The sequence below is a fragment of the Diadema antillarum genome, unplaced genomic scaffold (genome assembly GCF_040938485.1).
Source record: "Diadema antillarum isolate AM-2024a unplaced genomic scaffold, OU_Dant_1.0 seq00000239_RagTag, whole genome shotgun sequence".
Classification (NCBI taxonomy): domain Eukaryota; kingdom Metazoa; phylum Echinodermata; class Echinoidea; order Diadematoida; family Diadematidae; genus Diadema; species Diadema antillarum.
Genome location: NW_027271286.1, coordinates 320,554 through 334,642, shown reverse-complemented (window position 1 = coordinate 334,642; position 14,089 = coordinate 320,554). Strand labels below are relative to the sequence as shown.

General features: G+C 43.3%; 1 protein-coding gene across 1 annotated transcript in view; it reads left to right on the top strand.

Annotated features, from left to right (window-relative positions):
• LOC139729431 (uncharacterized) overlaps positions 1–12,522 on the top strand; it is a 28,082-nt gene extending 15,560 nt beyond the window's left edge. The window contains exons 10-13 of the mRNA XM_071640357.1: positions 1,587–2,111; positions 9,983–10,354; positions 10,700–11,052; positions 12,167–12,522. Coding sequence (XP_071496458.1) covers positions 1,587–2,111; positions 9,983–10,354; positions 10,700–11,052; positions 12,167–12,493 — 1,577 coding nt within the window. The 3' untranslated portion in view covers positions 12,494–12,522. The remainder of the gene's footprint in view (positions 1–1,586; positions 2,112–9,982; positions 10,355–10,699; positions 11,053–12,166) is intronic.
• The last annotated feature ends 1,567 nt before the right edge of the window (positions 12,523–14,089 follow it).

Here is a 14,089-nt window from a genome sequence, read left to right as displayed (position 1 = left end):
CCCCCCCCCCCCACTACCAAGTGAACATGTGTTAATTTTTCTATGCACATCACTGTGATGCGCACAGAAAAACGCCATCACGTATCTAGACCCATTTAGACTCGGGCTTGGTCGCTACGCTCCCTCGCAATACCCAGCTCAGCCCCTCAAACCCACCCCCACCCCTTGGAAAAAAGCTAGATCCGCCCCTGATACCGTACACACGCTGCCCATTTCCACGGCGCACTTCCGCGTAGAATGTACGGAGAAAGCGGCACAAATCTTGGGTTGACTTGCTCAATATCCGTCGGAACTCGGAATGATTCCTTTTTCAGAACAGTAGGAGTCCAAAATTTGTAGGGCGTATTTGATGGCGTCCTTTGTGTCCTTATAATCTAAGATACTGTTTATATAGATCAGTCTCTGTAAAAGTAGCGAACCTGTTCATTTCAGCTTCCATGTTTAAATCTACCGCTGAAAGTCTAGTCCCACACAGATAAGTTGCCTGCATAGCCAGCGAGAATTGAGAATAACGATAATATCGAGCAAAGCATATAGCGGTTGTGGCGCAATCGCGTCGATAAGGTGCGGAATTCAGTACCCCCGGTACTCGATGATTAAAATGAAGGAGCAAAAACCGATATCAAATCGATAGTGGGTTATCGTTTGCAATCGTTATATTTTGCGTGCACTATAACTTTTGTCATGTACTGCCGGTCTGTATCATAAGTATGTATGCTATTATATATATATATATATATATATATATATATATATATATATAATGTATTGTAGTTGCTCCGCGTATTGGCAGTACTAGAAATAGCAATAATAATGTCACAATAGAGGAATGCATTAAATGCCAATTGCCTTGATTTTAATTCAAAATCAGAATTTTCGGGGGCCTCGATCCCCCTTCGTCAGGGATGACAGTGCGTTTGTCGTTATTATCTACCGTGTATTATTTTTTGTTTTGGTTACACTGAAATTGCACGCGCTAGTAGGATATTAACACCTCACTGTTAATATCACTGTGAAAATTCATTCGCACTGTCATCCCTGACGAAGGGGGAGGCCCCCGAAAATTCGGATTTTGAATCAAATCAAGGCAATTGGCATTTCATGCATTCCTCGATTGTGACCTATACCCAAAAAGCGGTATATCCATCATTTTCAATGGATTTAGCGCCTTTCGGAAGCAATCTCTTCAAGTATATACATGTTTGTGTGTGTATGTATTCTTTTAATCACACACAATGCACATTATACATATAAATATATTATGTAGACACACACAGAGAGAGATAGAGAGAGAGAGAGAGAAGTGAGAGGTCCTAGAAGCTGCTTTCCTTAATTGAAATAACTTTTCTATTTCCAAGGTACGATGAAAATGAATGTCTACCAAAAGTAATTTGATTAGAAGCCAGTTAACAGACTAAACTGTCGTACCTGTGTTACGTCTACTGCATGGCCATCAACATCACCAAAAAACCAAATGAGAGTTTTAAAAAGACACATTAGCGATAATCAGCGACGCAAAGTATGGTATCACAAAGCTCAAAAGATTATATTATACTCATTCATTCTTGATATTTTCATAATGGCAGACGATGTCCGCATAAGTACGATGACATGCGCAGAAAACATGCCGATGCCGCCACCATTACCGGGCCGCCCCGTCGCCGTGGCCGATTCGTGTCCAGCTGGTACATCGCCCCCAATACGACCTCCCCTCATGAGACTGAAGACCCTACCTCTCAAGACAAATCCGCAACTCAAAGATTTATCGCACTGCTTTGCTAACCTGAAAAAAAGACCGACGACAAACATAGATCCCGAAAGCTGCTCAACTACCCCGTCGATCGAAACCAATCGCCGACCGGCTGATTTTCAGTGCGGTCGAAGTCAAAACCAAGCGGTTTTCAAAATAAGACCATCGATACCTCCCCCACCGGGGCCCTTCGAGAATGTGTGGCCGATGTCTCCGCCACCACTTGACTGCCTTCCACCGCCCCCGTGTGATGATGATGTGATCAACATGGATAATATACCGATGGCTGATTACCCTCCACCGCTGCCCCCTCGGTGGCCATCTGAAGAAAGTATCGCTAATTTATCGACTAGCAGTGAAAGTAAGTCCAGTATGGTCAACAAAATCTTATGCATTTTACATTCCATTACATTATATTACATCGTATTACATAACATCACATTACATTTTAATACATTACATTACATTACATAATATTATATAACATTACAATACGTTGCATAACAATACATTACATAACATCACTTTACAATAGGCCTACATAACATTACATTTTTTTACATTGCATTACATTGTATGACATGTGATTAACTACTGCAATATTTCGCCGGTGCACGTCACGAGTTCGACACCCACGAATTATACAGTCCTAGAGTCATATAGCCCAAGATTAATACGACCCACGAGTTCGATACTAAGCAAACAAGGCCCAAGAGACCGACATAATTATATAAGTCCAGTACTGTAGTGTCGAACTCATGGGTAGTGCCAAACTCATAGGCTTTATGACTCGTAGGCTGTATGACTCAAGAACCTTTTTTTCAATGTCGAACTCATGAGCTGTATGACTCTTGGGTGACGGTCTCGTGGGATGGACCCTATTTTGCAAGGGGTCTCCAAAGATGATATCCAAATTGGGTTTTTTGCTGTTCTCATAGTCCGGTATTCCTTTGTAATATTATTTTCAAAACGAAATTATCACACCGACAATTTTGGGGTTAAAAATTTGCTGCGCTCATGACAGTAGTTGTTACACGCTATATGAATACTGATGCGTAATCGCATCGTTTGCAACAGCCGTTTGCACTGCGATCGTATTGCATTAGACCCCGATTGCAGTGCAGGGCTGGGCCGAACCCGGACTGAGCCCAGGCTGAGTCCGGCCTCAATTTCGGTACTCGGCCGCGCAATTTTGTCCGTTTACAGTGGAGGGCTCGGCCCGGGCCTTTAATTCAAACCTTTTAATATTTTGTCGTAGTGACGCTCTGCATGTAAACAAACCAGTGCTATACCTCACTGAAACAAACTACAATAAGTATCATTACTGGGAGCGCGTCGGTCACAATATGGTATCGCATTTGGCCCAGTTTGCGTTTACAATGAGAAAAGGCCGGGCCGAGCCGTGGCCGAGACTACTAGACCGGGGGCCCAGAAGATTTATTCAGCTGAAAAGGGTCACACTTTTTAATGGTCTCATCATATAAGGATGTGTCCAAGGGTCAATAAAATGAATTGCTGGCAAGTCACATCCTGTACCGTAAGCCTAGGGACCACAAAAAGGGACCCCGAAAAATGGATTTATTCAGCCGAAGGGGGTCACGGACAAAAGTTGGTGGATATTGTTCCTTTGGGTGTACTTATCATGAAAACAGCAATGCCAGCTATTTTATCCTGTACGGGGCCCCAGACAGTAGCCCCAAAGGGCCCCACAAATATGGTGTTATTCAGCTGAAAAGGGTCACGGCTAATTTCTTTTGCAATGGAAGTAGTTCCCATCAGAGATATCCAAAACACCAATGCCAGCTATTTTATCCTGTACGGGACCCCAGACAGTGGCCCCAAAGGGCCCCACCCCCCATAAGCCTACGTACAAACACACACAAACATTGATTTCATTCAGTTGAAAAGAGTCAAGGCTAATTTCTTTTGCAATTGAAGTAGTTCCCATCAGAGATATCCAAAACACCAATACCAGCTACTTTATCCTGTACGGGGCCCCAGACAGTAGCCCCAAAGTGCCCCACCCCCCATAGGTCATGCGTTCAAACACACACAAACATTGATTTCATTCGTGCAGCTGAGAAGAGTCACGGCTAATTTCATTTGCAATGGAAGGAGTACCCATCAGAGATACCAAGAACACCAAAGCCAGCTATGTTATCCAGTACGGGGCCCCGGACAGTAGCCCCAAAGGAGCTCCCCCACCCCCCCCCCCCCACACACACACACACATACATTGATTTTATTCAGCTGAAAAGGGTCATGGCTACTTTCTTTTGCAATTGGAAGTAGTAGGCATACTCATCAGAGATATCCAAAACACTAAAGCCAGTTATTTTATCCTGTACGGGGTCCCAGACAGTAGCCCCGAAGTGCACCCCCCCCCCAACACACACACACACACACACACACACACACACACACACATTAGTTTCATTCAGCCAAAATGGGTCACGACTAATTTCTTTTGCAATGGAAGTATACCCATCAGAGATATCCAAAGCACCAAAGCCAGTTATTTTATCCTGTAGGGTCCTATGGGGCCCCAGACAGTAGCCCCAAAGTGCCCCCCCCCCCTCTCCACATACACGCACATACACACACACACACACACACACACACACACACACACACACACACATCATTCAGCTGAAAAGGGTCACGGCTAATTTCTTTTGCAATGGGAGTAGTACCCATCAGAGATATCCAAAATACCAAAGCCAGTTATTTTATCCTGTACGGGGCCCCGCACAGTATAGCCCCAAACACGGGTAATTTCTTTTTTTGCACTGGAAGAAGTACATGTACCTATCAGAGATATTCAACACACCAAGGCTAGTTATTTTATCCTGCACAGAGCCCCAGACAGTAGCTCCACAGTGTCCCATCCATTATACATGTACTGTGAATCAGCTGAAAATGGTCTTACAAATTCTTTTGTAGCGTTAATATCAGGGCCTACTGAACAGAGATATCACAAACACTAAAGCAAGTCATCTTATCCTGTATACGGGGTCCCATAGGTTACAGTAGCAAAACACTCAAGAAATTTGCAAAGGAAGCATACTTCTGTATAGTGCACAACTAAGATGACCATATTACGAAAACCAGTCATTTCATCTTGTACTGGGCCCAGGTTACAGTAGCCATACAGTGCCCCTCCCCCACATAATTATTATGACATCATTTCGCTGAAAAGAGTCATAGGCCTAGTTGTTTTTCGTTTACAATCGAAGTAGGCCTTAGTTTACATCATAGATACCCAAAACATCAAGGCCAGTTAGGTTTTCCCAGCCAATTTCGCACTTTTGTTGGTTCATTTGATAGAAGGTTCGAATTCGTAAAATAGGTATTCAAATTGGCTGGTACCCTACGTTCATTCAAATTCGCCTTGACTTGCCGAAAAGGGTATTTCAGCCATTAAATTTCGCGAAAGACAGTCAAATTCCAAACGTGTTCATTCAAATTCAAATCATGCTATTTCTTTGTTTCAGATCATTTTAACATGTCTTTCTATGTGTGTTTTCGTTTCATCGATGAATTACTGTTATAAAGCAGTAAAAGTATCCTATTTCTTATCTAGTATAACTGGATTTGGTTGTTCTGTAACCAGACTGGTAACGCTCCTTCTCTTTATTATACATGTAATTATAGGCCTATTCGTGTACCAGTAATGCAGATCAACTTCATTTTTATAGTCATGACAGCACAATAGATACAGACGTATATCTCTAGAAGACATAGAAAGAATTATTTTTAAAAAAAAAATTGAGGATCATAACCTTGACTTCTTGGAATTGGCCGACCGCTAGTAATAAAGCGCTCGTAACGGCCAGATAATTTGTGTCTTCTTACTTCTTTGGATTCAAAAAGCACGTTAAAAAAATGGTGTCAAAGTCTCTTAAACGAATACGAAAACATGAAATGCTATGATGTTTACAAAACAATAACTACGATGAAAGAAAATAAGGAAAGAGGCCAAGCATGAACATATCTGTTTAATTGACTGCAGAACATGTTAAATTAGATGGCCAGAAATCAATTTGAATGAACGAGCGCAGCATGTAATCACGTGACTATATCATTATGAATTTATGAATGAACGGATAGTGGAATGGTACTTGTCTTATATATGGATTTCAGTTAAAAAAGTGTTATTTAGAATAAGGTTAGAGGTAATGTGAATGTTTCAAAATAAATTTGAATGAAGAGATTAATATGACATTGAACTACCATGTCATCTAGGCGAAATTTTTGCTGAATTTAATTCAACATTAAAGAATTCGATTAAAAGAGGTGCGATATTGGCCCGGATGCAGGGCCCTTGACAGGTATAGCCCCAAGGTATTCCCACCCCATATGAATTAAATGTTTTTAGGTGAAAAGAGCCATGTATGCCTATTTTCCTTGCTAGTGGAATTAACAGCTGAGATACGTAAAACACAAACCCATCCTGCAGTTAAGGGGCCCCCAGCCAGTAGCTGGAAAGTGCTCCCGTATTGTTTTATTCTAAGTGAAAAGAATCACTGCTATAATTTCTTTTGCAATGGAAGTAGTACTCAACGAGGTATCAAAAACACCGAAGCCAGTTATATAGCTGTACGGGGCCCCACGAAGTGTTCCTAAAGTGTCCCCACATGTAATTCCACTATCAAGATCTGCATCCCGATCTATTCAATCTGTCAGATCGGGAGAGAGCGGCAAAAGTGTACGGGGACCGGGAGCATCGTAGTAGCAGCGTTTGGGTGATGGGGTTGGATCTGGCAATTTTACAGATCGGGAAGAAATTTTGAACTGGTTCAAAATTTCTTCCTCATCTCCCCATCAAGATTGACCTATTTTGAATCGTAGCTCAAACGGGGAGAGAGCAGTGACAGTGTAAATACCGCGGGATGAGCGTAACAATTCCAGGTTTTTCTGACCGTATAGTAACAGCGGCACAAGAACGGGAAATGAAGTCTAAACTAGACACCGACGACATGGTCCCGCTGCTGCGCCGCTTTCTTGGAGCAAAGCACGACCTTCCCGCTTTAACGACGCTCTCACTAAGCCCCCGTCACACTAGAGCGGATCGAGCCAACGAATGCCCAGCGGATCCGAAAATTTGGACATACGCTCACATCCGTTGCTCGTCGTTCGTGACCGGCTTGACGTTCGTTGTATCCGCTAGCTGTTCGCAGAGATTCGCAGAGATCCGCCGGAGCAAAATTTTGATTTTGGACATGTCCAAAATCTTGAGCGGATGACGAACGGAATGACAATCCGCTCTGTGTTCGCTTAGCATCCGCTGATTGAAAGTTTTGGTCGCTCTGCATTCGTTTCTCATTCGTCCGCCGTTCGTCCAAATTCGCCCAGCAAATGTGCACAACAACACACGTTAATCAAACGTAGATAAAAAATAGATATTCATATATAGCACATATAATAATAATAATAATGATAATTATAATAATAAGAAAAAAGGGTCTTATTTGCCCAGGGTAGCCTATTCAGCGTTGTCACTGCTCTACCAGAGGGCCCTGCCATTATTATTACCCCAGCGTTGCCAGGTACCCATTTATACACCTGGGTCGCGAAGGACATCGTGGGTAAAAAAATCTGGCCCAAGGATGTAAGCACTGGGCGGGATTCGAACCCGGGTCCTCGGTTCGGGAGTCGGATCCACTATGCCACAGCCCCCCACATGACATTTCATTATACGTATTCTGACATTAAGTAATAAGAGAACATTATTCTAAACCACTGCTATAGAAGTCAACCTGTAGTAAATGGGAATCTCTGAATGGAAATTGGGAATTGTGAAAGTTCGACTCCAGCTGGAGGCACCAGACGCAATGGAGGATGTTGGACTACCAACATCATCGTCACGTGATCATCAGAAGGAAGTACACTTTTAGGGGAATCTTGAATGAGTGACATCAGGAGTACTTGGTGGTTACTTCGGCTTCCTTCTTTTTGGGGCAATTTTCACAGTCACAACTATCTAAAAAAAGAAGATCACTCCAAAATCTTCGAGTGATCCCTGAGGTCACTCCAAAATTAGTGAAAATGAACATTTTCACTCCAAAGTCACTCCAATTTCACTCGAAACTCACTCTTTTTTGTTATTTACTCCTTTATGAGTGAACAATTTCACTCTTCTTTTTTTAGAGAGACAACATTACTTGACAATGTCACTGCTCAAAATGATTTGGTAAAGTGTGCGTCATCCGAGATCCGTCACGTAATTGCCGCAGTATCGCTCTGCATATGTTGGGCATTCGCTGCTCATTCGCTTTGTCCGCTCAGCATCCTTTGGGTGGACTGTACGCATTCGCTTTCATTTGTTACTTTATCCGCTCGTTACACGGTCAGCATATGCTCATCATTCGTCAGGCGAACGTTCGAAAACCACATTTTGCTTGCGAATTCGAGCGGATACGAGCGTATCTGGACTTTGCCAAAGTTTGCCCATCCGCTAGGCATTCGCTGCTTTATACGCTGTAGTGTGACGGGGCCTATAAAATCAAGGCCTGTACCTACGACGCTTCACTCCTGCTTCGATAACGCTGTTGGCCGCTTTAGCTACGCTGTTCCTACGCTTTCCCAGACTCAATTATGCATGCAATTATGCGATACGTTGGAAAATGTTTGCCAGAACAGCAAAACTGATGATGATCAGAAGGACGCGTTGTCGTTGTCGCGAAAATGAAGACGAAGGAGCGCATATTTAAGAAGAAGAAGAGATGCAAACAATAAAGAGAATAAAGCAAAACACTTTGGAGCTACTGTCTGGGGCCCCGTGCAGGATAAAATATCTGACTTTGGTATTTTGATATCCGATGGATACTACTTCTATTGCAAAAGAAATTAGCCGTGACCCTTTTCGGCTGAATGAAACCAATTATGTGTGTGTGTGTGTGTGTGTGTGTGTGTGTGTGTGTGTAGGGGCACTTTGGGGCTACTGTCTGGGGCCCCGTACAGGATAAAATAACTGGCTTTAGCTAGTGCTTTGGATATCTCTGATGAGTACTACTTCCGATTGCAAAAGAAAGTAGCTGTGACCCTTTTCAGCTGAATAAAATCAATGTGTGTGTGGGGGGGGGGGAGGGGGAGGGGGTAAGGGGGAAATTTGGGGCAACTGTCTGGGGCTACTGTCTGGGGCTACTGTCTGGGGCCCCATGCAGGATAAAATAACTGGCTTTGGTATTTTGGATTTCTCTGATGGGTACTAATTCCATTGCAAAAGAAATTAGCCGTGACCCTTTTCAGCTGAATGAAACTATTGTGTGAGTATGTGTGTTGGGGGGGGGGGGGGGCACTTTGGGGCTACTGTCTGGGGCCCCGTACAGGACAAAATAACTGGCTTTGGTGTTTTGTATTTCTCTGATGGGTACTACTTCCATTGCAAATGAAATTAGCCGTTACACTTATCAGCTGAATAAAGTCAATGTGTGTGTGTGTGTTTGTACGTAGGCCTATGGGGGGTGGGGCCCTTTGGGGCTACTGTCTGGGGCCCCGTACAGGATAAAATAGCTGGCTTTGGTGTTTTGGATATCTCTGATGGGAACTACTTACATTGCAAAAGAAATTAGCCGTGACCCTTTTCAGCTGAATAACACCATATTTGTGGGGCCCTTTGGGGCTACTGTCTGGGGCCCCGTACAGGACAAAATAGCTGGCATTGCTGTTTTCATGATAAGTACACCCAAAGGAACAATATCCACCAACTTTTGTCCGTGACCCCCTTCGGCTGAATAAATCCATTTTTCGGGGTCCCTTTTTGTGGTCCCTAGGCTTACGGTACAGGATGTGACTTGCCAGCAATTCATTTTATTGACCCTTGGCCACATCCTTACATGACGAGACCATCAAAAAGTGTGACCCTTTTCAGCTGAATAAATGCTCTGGGCCCCCGGTCTATACCTCCAGAGTTTGGCTAAATGCGCGGCCGATTTTGGTACCGCACTTTGCCTTTCACTCACTGTAAACGAGGTCTTACTGTAAACGGGGTCCAAGATCCCGTTTACAGTGAAGGGCCGGGCCCGGCCCTGCCGAGCCCGGCCTCAGTTACGGTACTTGGCCCCGCAATTTTGTCCTTTTACGGTGCCGGACCCCGCCCGGACTTAGTTTTAATTCAAGCATTTGCGCGTTTGTAGTGAAATGAAGAACACTCATAAATAGTGAAGTATAATTTCATATCTTTTACTTACCGTACATCATCCGTTCTATTTTTCTTCTTTTGAATTCTAGGTTTGAATTCAAGCCACAGCTCTGTCGATCTACGGTCGGTCTTTGAAGGTGTTGATAAACGTATCACTCAACACCAGCGGCCCACCGGCCATGGCAGCGTCACACTTGATCGATCAAAGTCATTCACCCCTGGTCTTCCCCTACACTCCACACCTTATCGGCAGCTTCCAAAGCTGCCCCTTAGTAGGCCCGACAACAAGTCTTCGACGCTGGAGTTTCCGCTTCCGGGGTCATTCACCCTCAGGATTCGCGAGAATGGATCTCGTCCGTACAGTGGCGACCTGCTTGACGAAATCCGACCACCTCCGCCCCTACCCCCTTGTATAGGCCCACGCTCTTCCTCCTGTGACAATCTACTGGCAGCGAGTGGAGGTAAACAGACGAAACTAAAAAACGCACATACACAAAAACACCCAAACGCATGCATGCACAATATCTATATAAATATGTGTGTCCATTTAAAAGTATAATATTAGTGGCGTACAATGGAGGTTGCTATCGGGGTAGGGTCATAACATTCTACCAAAATGAAATTGAAACATGGTTTAGGCCTTTTTTTTTTGTAATTTCATTCCTATATCTCTTGGAGATGTAATATTATGTTATTTGTGAATCTACATTGCAAAGGATACGTGATTAATGTATGAATGTCATCGTTATCTACATATTCTCGACCGATTTCTTTCCGTTTCTGTTTTCCCTTATGAATTGCTAAAGGTAATTCAAGGTATGAGAAACACGCTGGGGACGCTAACGCGAGGATCACATTCAGCTCCAACCAAACGATCAATGAGCAGTCGGCGCCTCCGGTCCCGGATACACCGCGTCCAAAACTGAGATATAACCACCTGCATACACCAGTTGCGACTATAATTCCTCGCCCCTCTCACCCATCTGTCCGAAAAGGCCGGAAGAGCAACCCATTCGGACCAGTAGAGGGCGCTTGTACTAACGCTGGTGACCCGGAAACGGAAGCGGTAGAGCATGAGTCAGAGGATGAGTACCTGGCTCCGGTAGTCAAGAACCCCAGACCGGTAATTATTTCCCTAGTGATTCTCGTAAAAGTAGACTGAGCTCATGACAATTATTCATACGCTGTTGGTGCCGATATTACAATGGCAACACAATCTGTAGGTTCTGATTAATTCAGGTAACGGTCAAAGAAAGTACAAAATAAAATCAATTCATCTGGGTCCCATTTTATAGAAAGTTGATGTGATACACGTAGCAACCCTTGATGGAATAACAATTGTCACTGTAATGACTAGAATCCAGCTTCATGATTGGCTATTGCTATGGGAAGTTGCCATTCCAGCAAGAGTTGCTATCTTAACATCTTTTATGAAATGGGGGCCTGGACTAACTGTTTGATTCTCAGAACGGTTTCACGTCTGATCCTGGACGCTTCATCAGCTCTGATCTGGTGGCGGGAAGGCGTTGTTGCCAATCAGTGCAGACCCCTACCGATGTTCTAAACGGAGTCAGTCTATCAAAAACAGAACAATAACGTTGGTAGTGCGTCTGCACCGATTGGCAACGACGCCTTCCCGCCATCAGATCAGACGAGATGAAGCGTCCAGGATCGGACGTGAAACCGTTCTGAAAATTGAAACAGTACGTCCAGATGAATTGATTTAAATTTTTACCTTTTTTAATGGTAACACAATATTGACAAAGTCATACAAGTTTATCATTCTTTTTGCAAATTCCCTACTAAAATAGATAAATTCAACTCTGGAAATCAGAACGAGTCATGCGATTTATTTTGTAAGATGTGATCTGCAAGCGAGTCTAGTTGACAAAACTCAAATCTGTGCCCCCTTTATACCATCTCTCATTATTTTCTTCGTGGCTCAAACAAATCATTATCATGAATGATTGTGGAGACTTCTAAAGTGCCTTGTCCGTTACACAATGTGCAGCTTTTGCTTTGGATTTCATGGATGTGAGACGCTAAATGCTCCCTCAAAAACATAGGCAAAGACGGCTGTCCCCGATAGAGATCACTTTGTCCAACCTGGGAGGAGGCGCGTCAAAGTTTTAGCGTTGCGTGTTAACATTCTTGGGGGGGGGGGGGAGGGCATTTCATTAAAAGAATTTCGCTGTCAAATTTGCTCCCCGCCAATCAGATGCAAGGATTTCGGGTGAAGTAGAGACATCTTCTTAATTCATTTCTTTAACCAGGTTCCCCCTCCACCGATACCCGCGTTGGAAAGCGTTAACCTTAACACGATTGTCAATGAGGTGAGTAAATCCGACGACACGGAGTGTGTACACATTACTTCCATCCGGGACATTCCGAGGGACATTTCGTGTCTGACGTGCGAGCAAGTCGCGCAGGCGCTGGCCTTGCTTAAGGTTCAGGATCGCGTCATAGAAGCCTTCCTGGAGAACCAGATGAACGGCGCCCTCCTACAGTCCATGCCGCAAGACATCTTGGAGAACACGTTTCATATGTCGCCGTTTCACGCTATCAAGGTGATCAAATTTGTGAACGGCTGGCGTCCATGATGTGCTTGGTTCTGCAGAATAGCTGCGTGGTGAGCACGAGATTCGTCCAACTTTGGATATAGACTGTGACACCTGTAACACGTTTTGCGCACGATGCTAGCTACCTGGAGTACTCAGTTATCCTGATCGAGGGAATTTTGCAGGATCTTTGTAGCACATACCACTTTTGTTTAGGAGCACAGGGGTAAAAATGATTAAGGTTCTGGATCCTAATTAATAAGAGAAGATCATGATTTGAATCATATCGAGCACGAACTGCTATGGACACGATATTTTACCCTCTATGTTCTACTTTGGTAGGAGAATATCGGAATTTAGCCCGAAGGGAGAGCACCGCAAGTATTAGGCCTGCACATTCTAAACTTGGTCTAAAGGACTATCGAACTTTCGTGTTTCCGCACTGTATCTAGTGATAATCTCCAGTATGCTGACATTTTGTGAAAGTTGGAGTGTATGGAATCATTATTGCTGTGGATGAACTCCTGTAGCAACCTATTTATCAAATCGTGGTAGCTGTTTAAGATTCTACATTTTCCACACCGAAGCCTTTACGTGCCATTTTGTTTTCCATCTTGAAACATCTCATTTCGGCGACCTGTGTGTATACTACTGTTGGGGAAAGACAAATACAGAAACACAGCCTTCGAAACGCAGTCCCAAAAAGCTAGATATTTTGCTAGCAAGTTGTCATCACGCCACATTCGTTATCCACGCCATGTCGTAATTTCCTTTAAAACAGATTCACAATACATCAACTTCTTGCTGATATCAGGTCTAATATACTGCTTTTTAAAAACATCTTGAAACGTCGAGATTGAAGATAAATCTTAATCACGTCTCTGAAGTGCACCGGCAAATTCAGAAATTTTCAAAGGTTTTAATGCTTGAAATATTTTTGAATGAATATTATTCGTGAGACCACATCGATGTTTTTTTCCAAGGGTATTATAGTTTTCAGCAATACAAACCCAGTCACAACATCTTGGACATGCGTATCTTTACGACCACTATGAAAGATTTAAATTGGTCATTCTTGTGTCGAGTTGTCTTAATTACAACACTGTTTGACAATTGCCCTTCATCGACGTAAATGCGCACCGATTATTCAGCATTTTCAGTGAGAGCCCTGACGATAAAAATCATGGGCATATATGCTCAGGTTGGATTTCAACTAAACCGACTCCTGATCGCTTGAAAGACGTCGTATATCCGCTATAGGCTACCGAGCTTCCACCCGATACCCAGTGATGGTTCATATGTCAACTGCAGCAGGTACTGCATATTTATTCAAATTCACAATTTTTGTATCGATTAACTTTTTTCTTTTAATTGCAAGTACTAATAATTGATAATTGTCTTTCATCGGTGTAAATACAGACCGTTTATTCAGTGATTGAGTAATACCCGTGGAAGAAGAAAAAAAAAAACTTACCCAAGTATAATCACTTTATGCCAATATTTTTTTTCCATGGCTACCAGGTCTACACAGAACAGAGAATAAGTGGTGGTTTACATCGCACTTGCAATGATAAATGCTGTTGATATCAAAGTGACACATTACTTCGCATCCAACTTGCTAAATCCAGTAAATGTTTC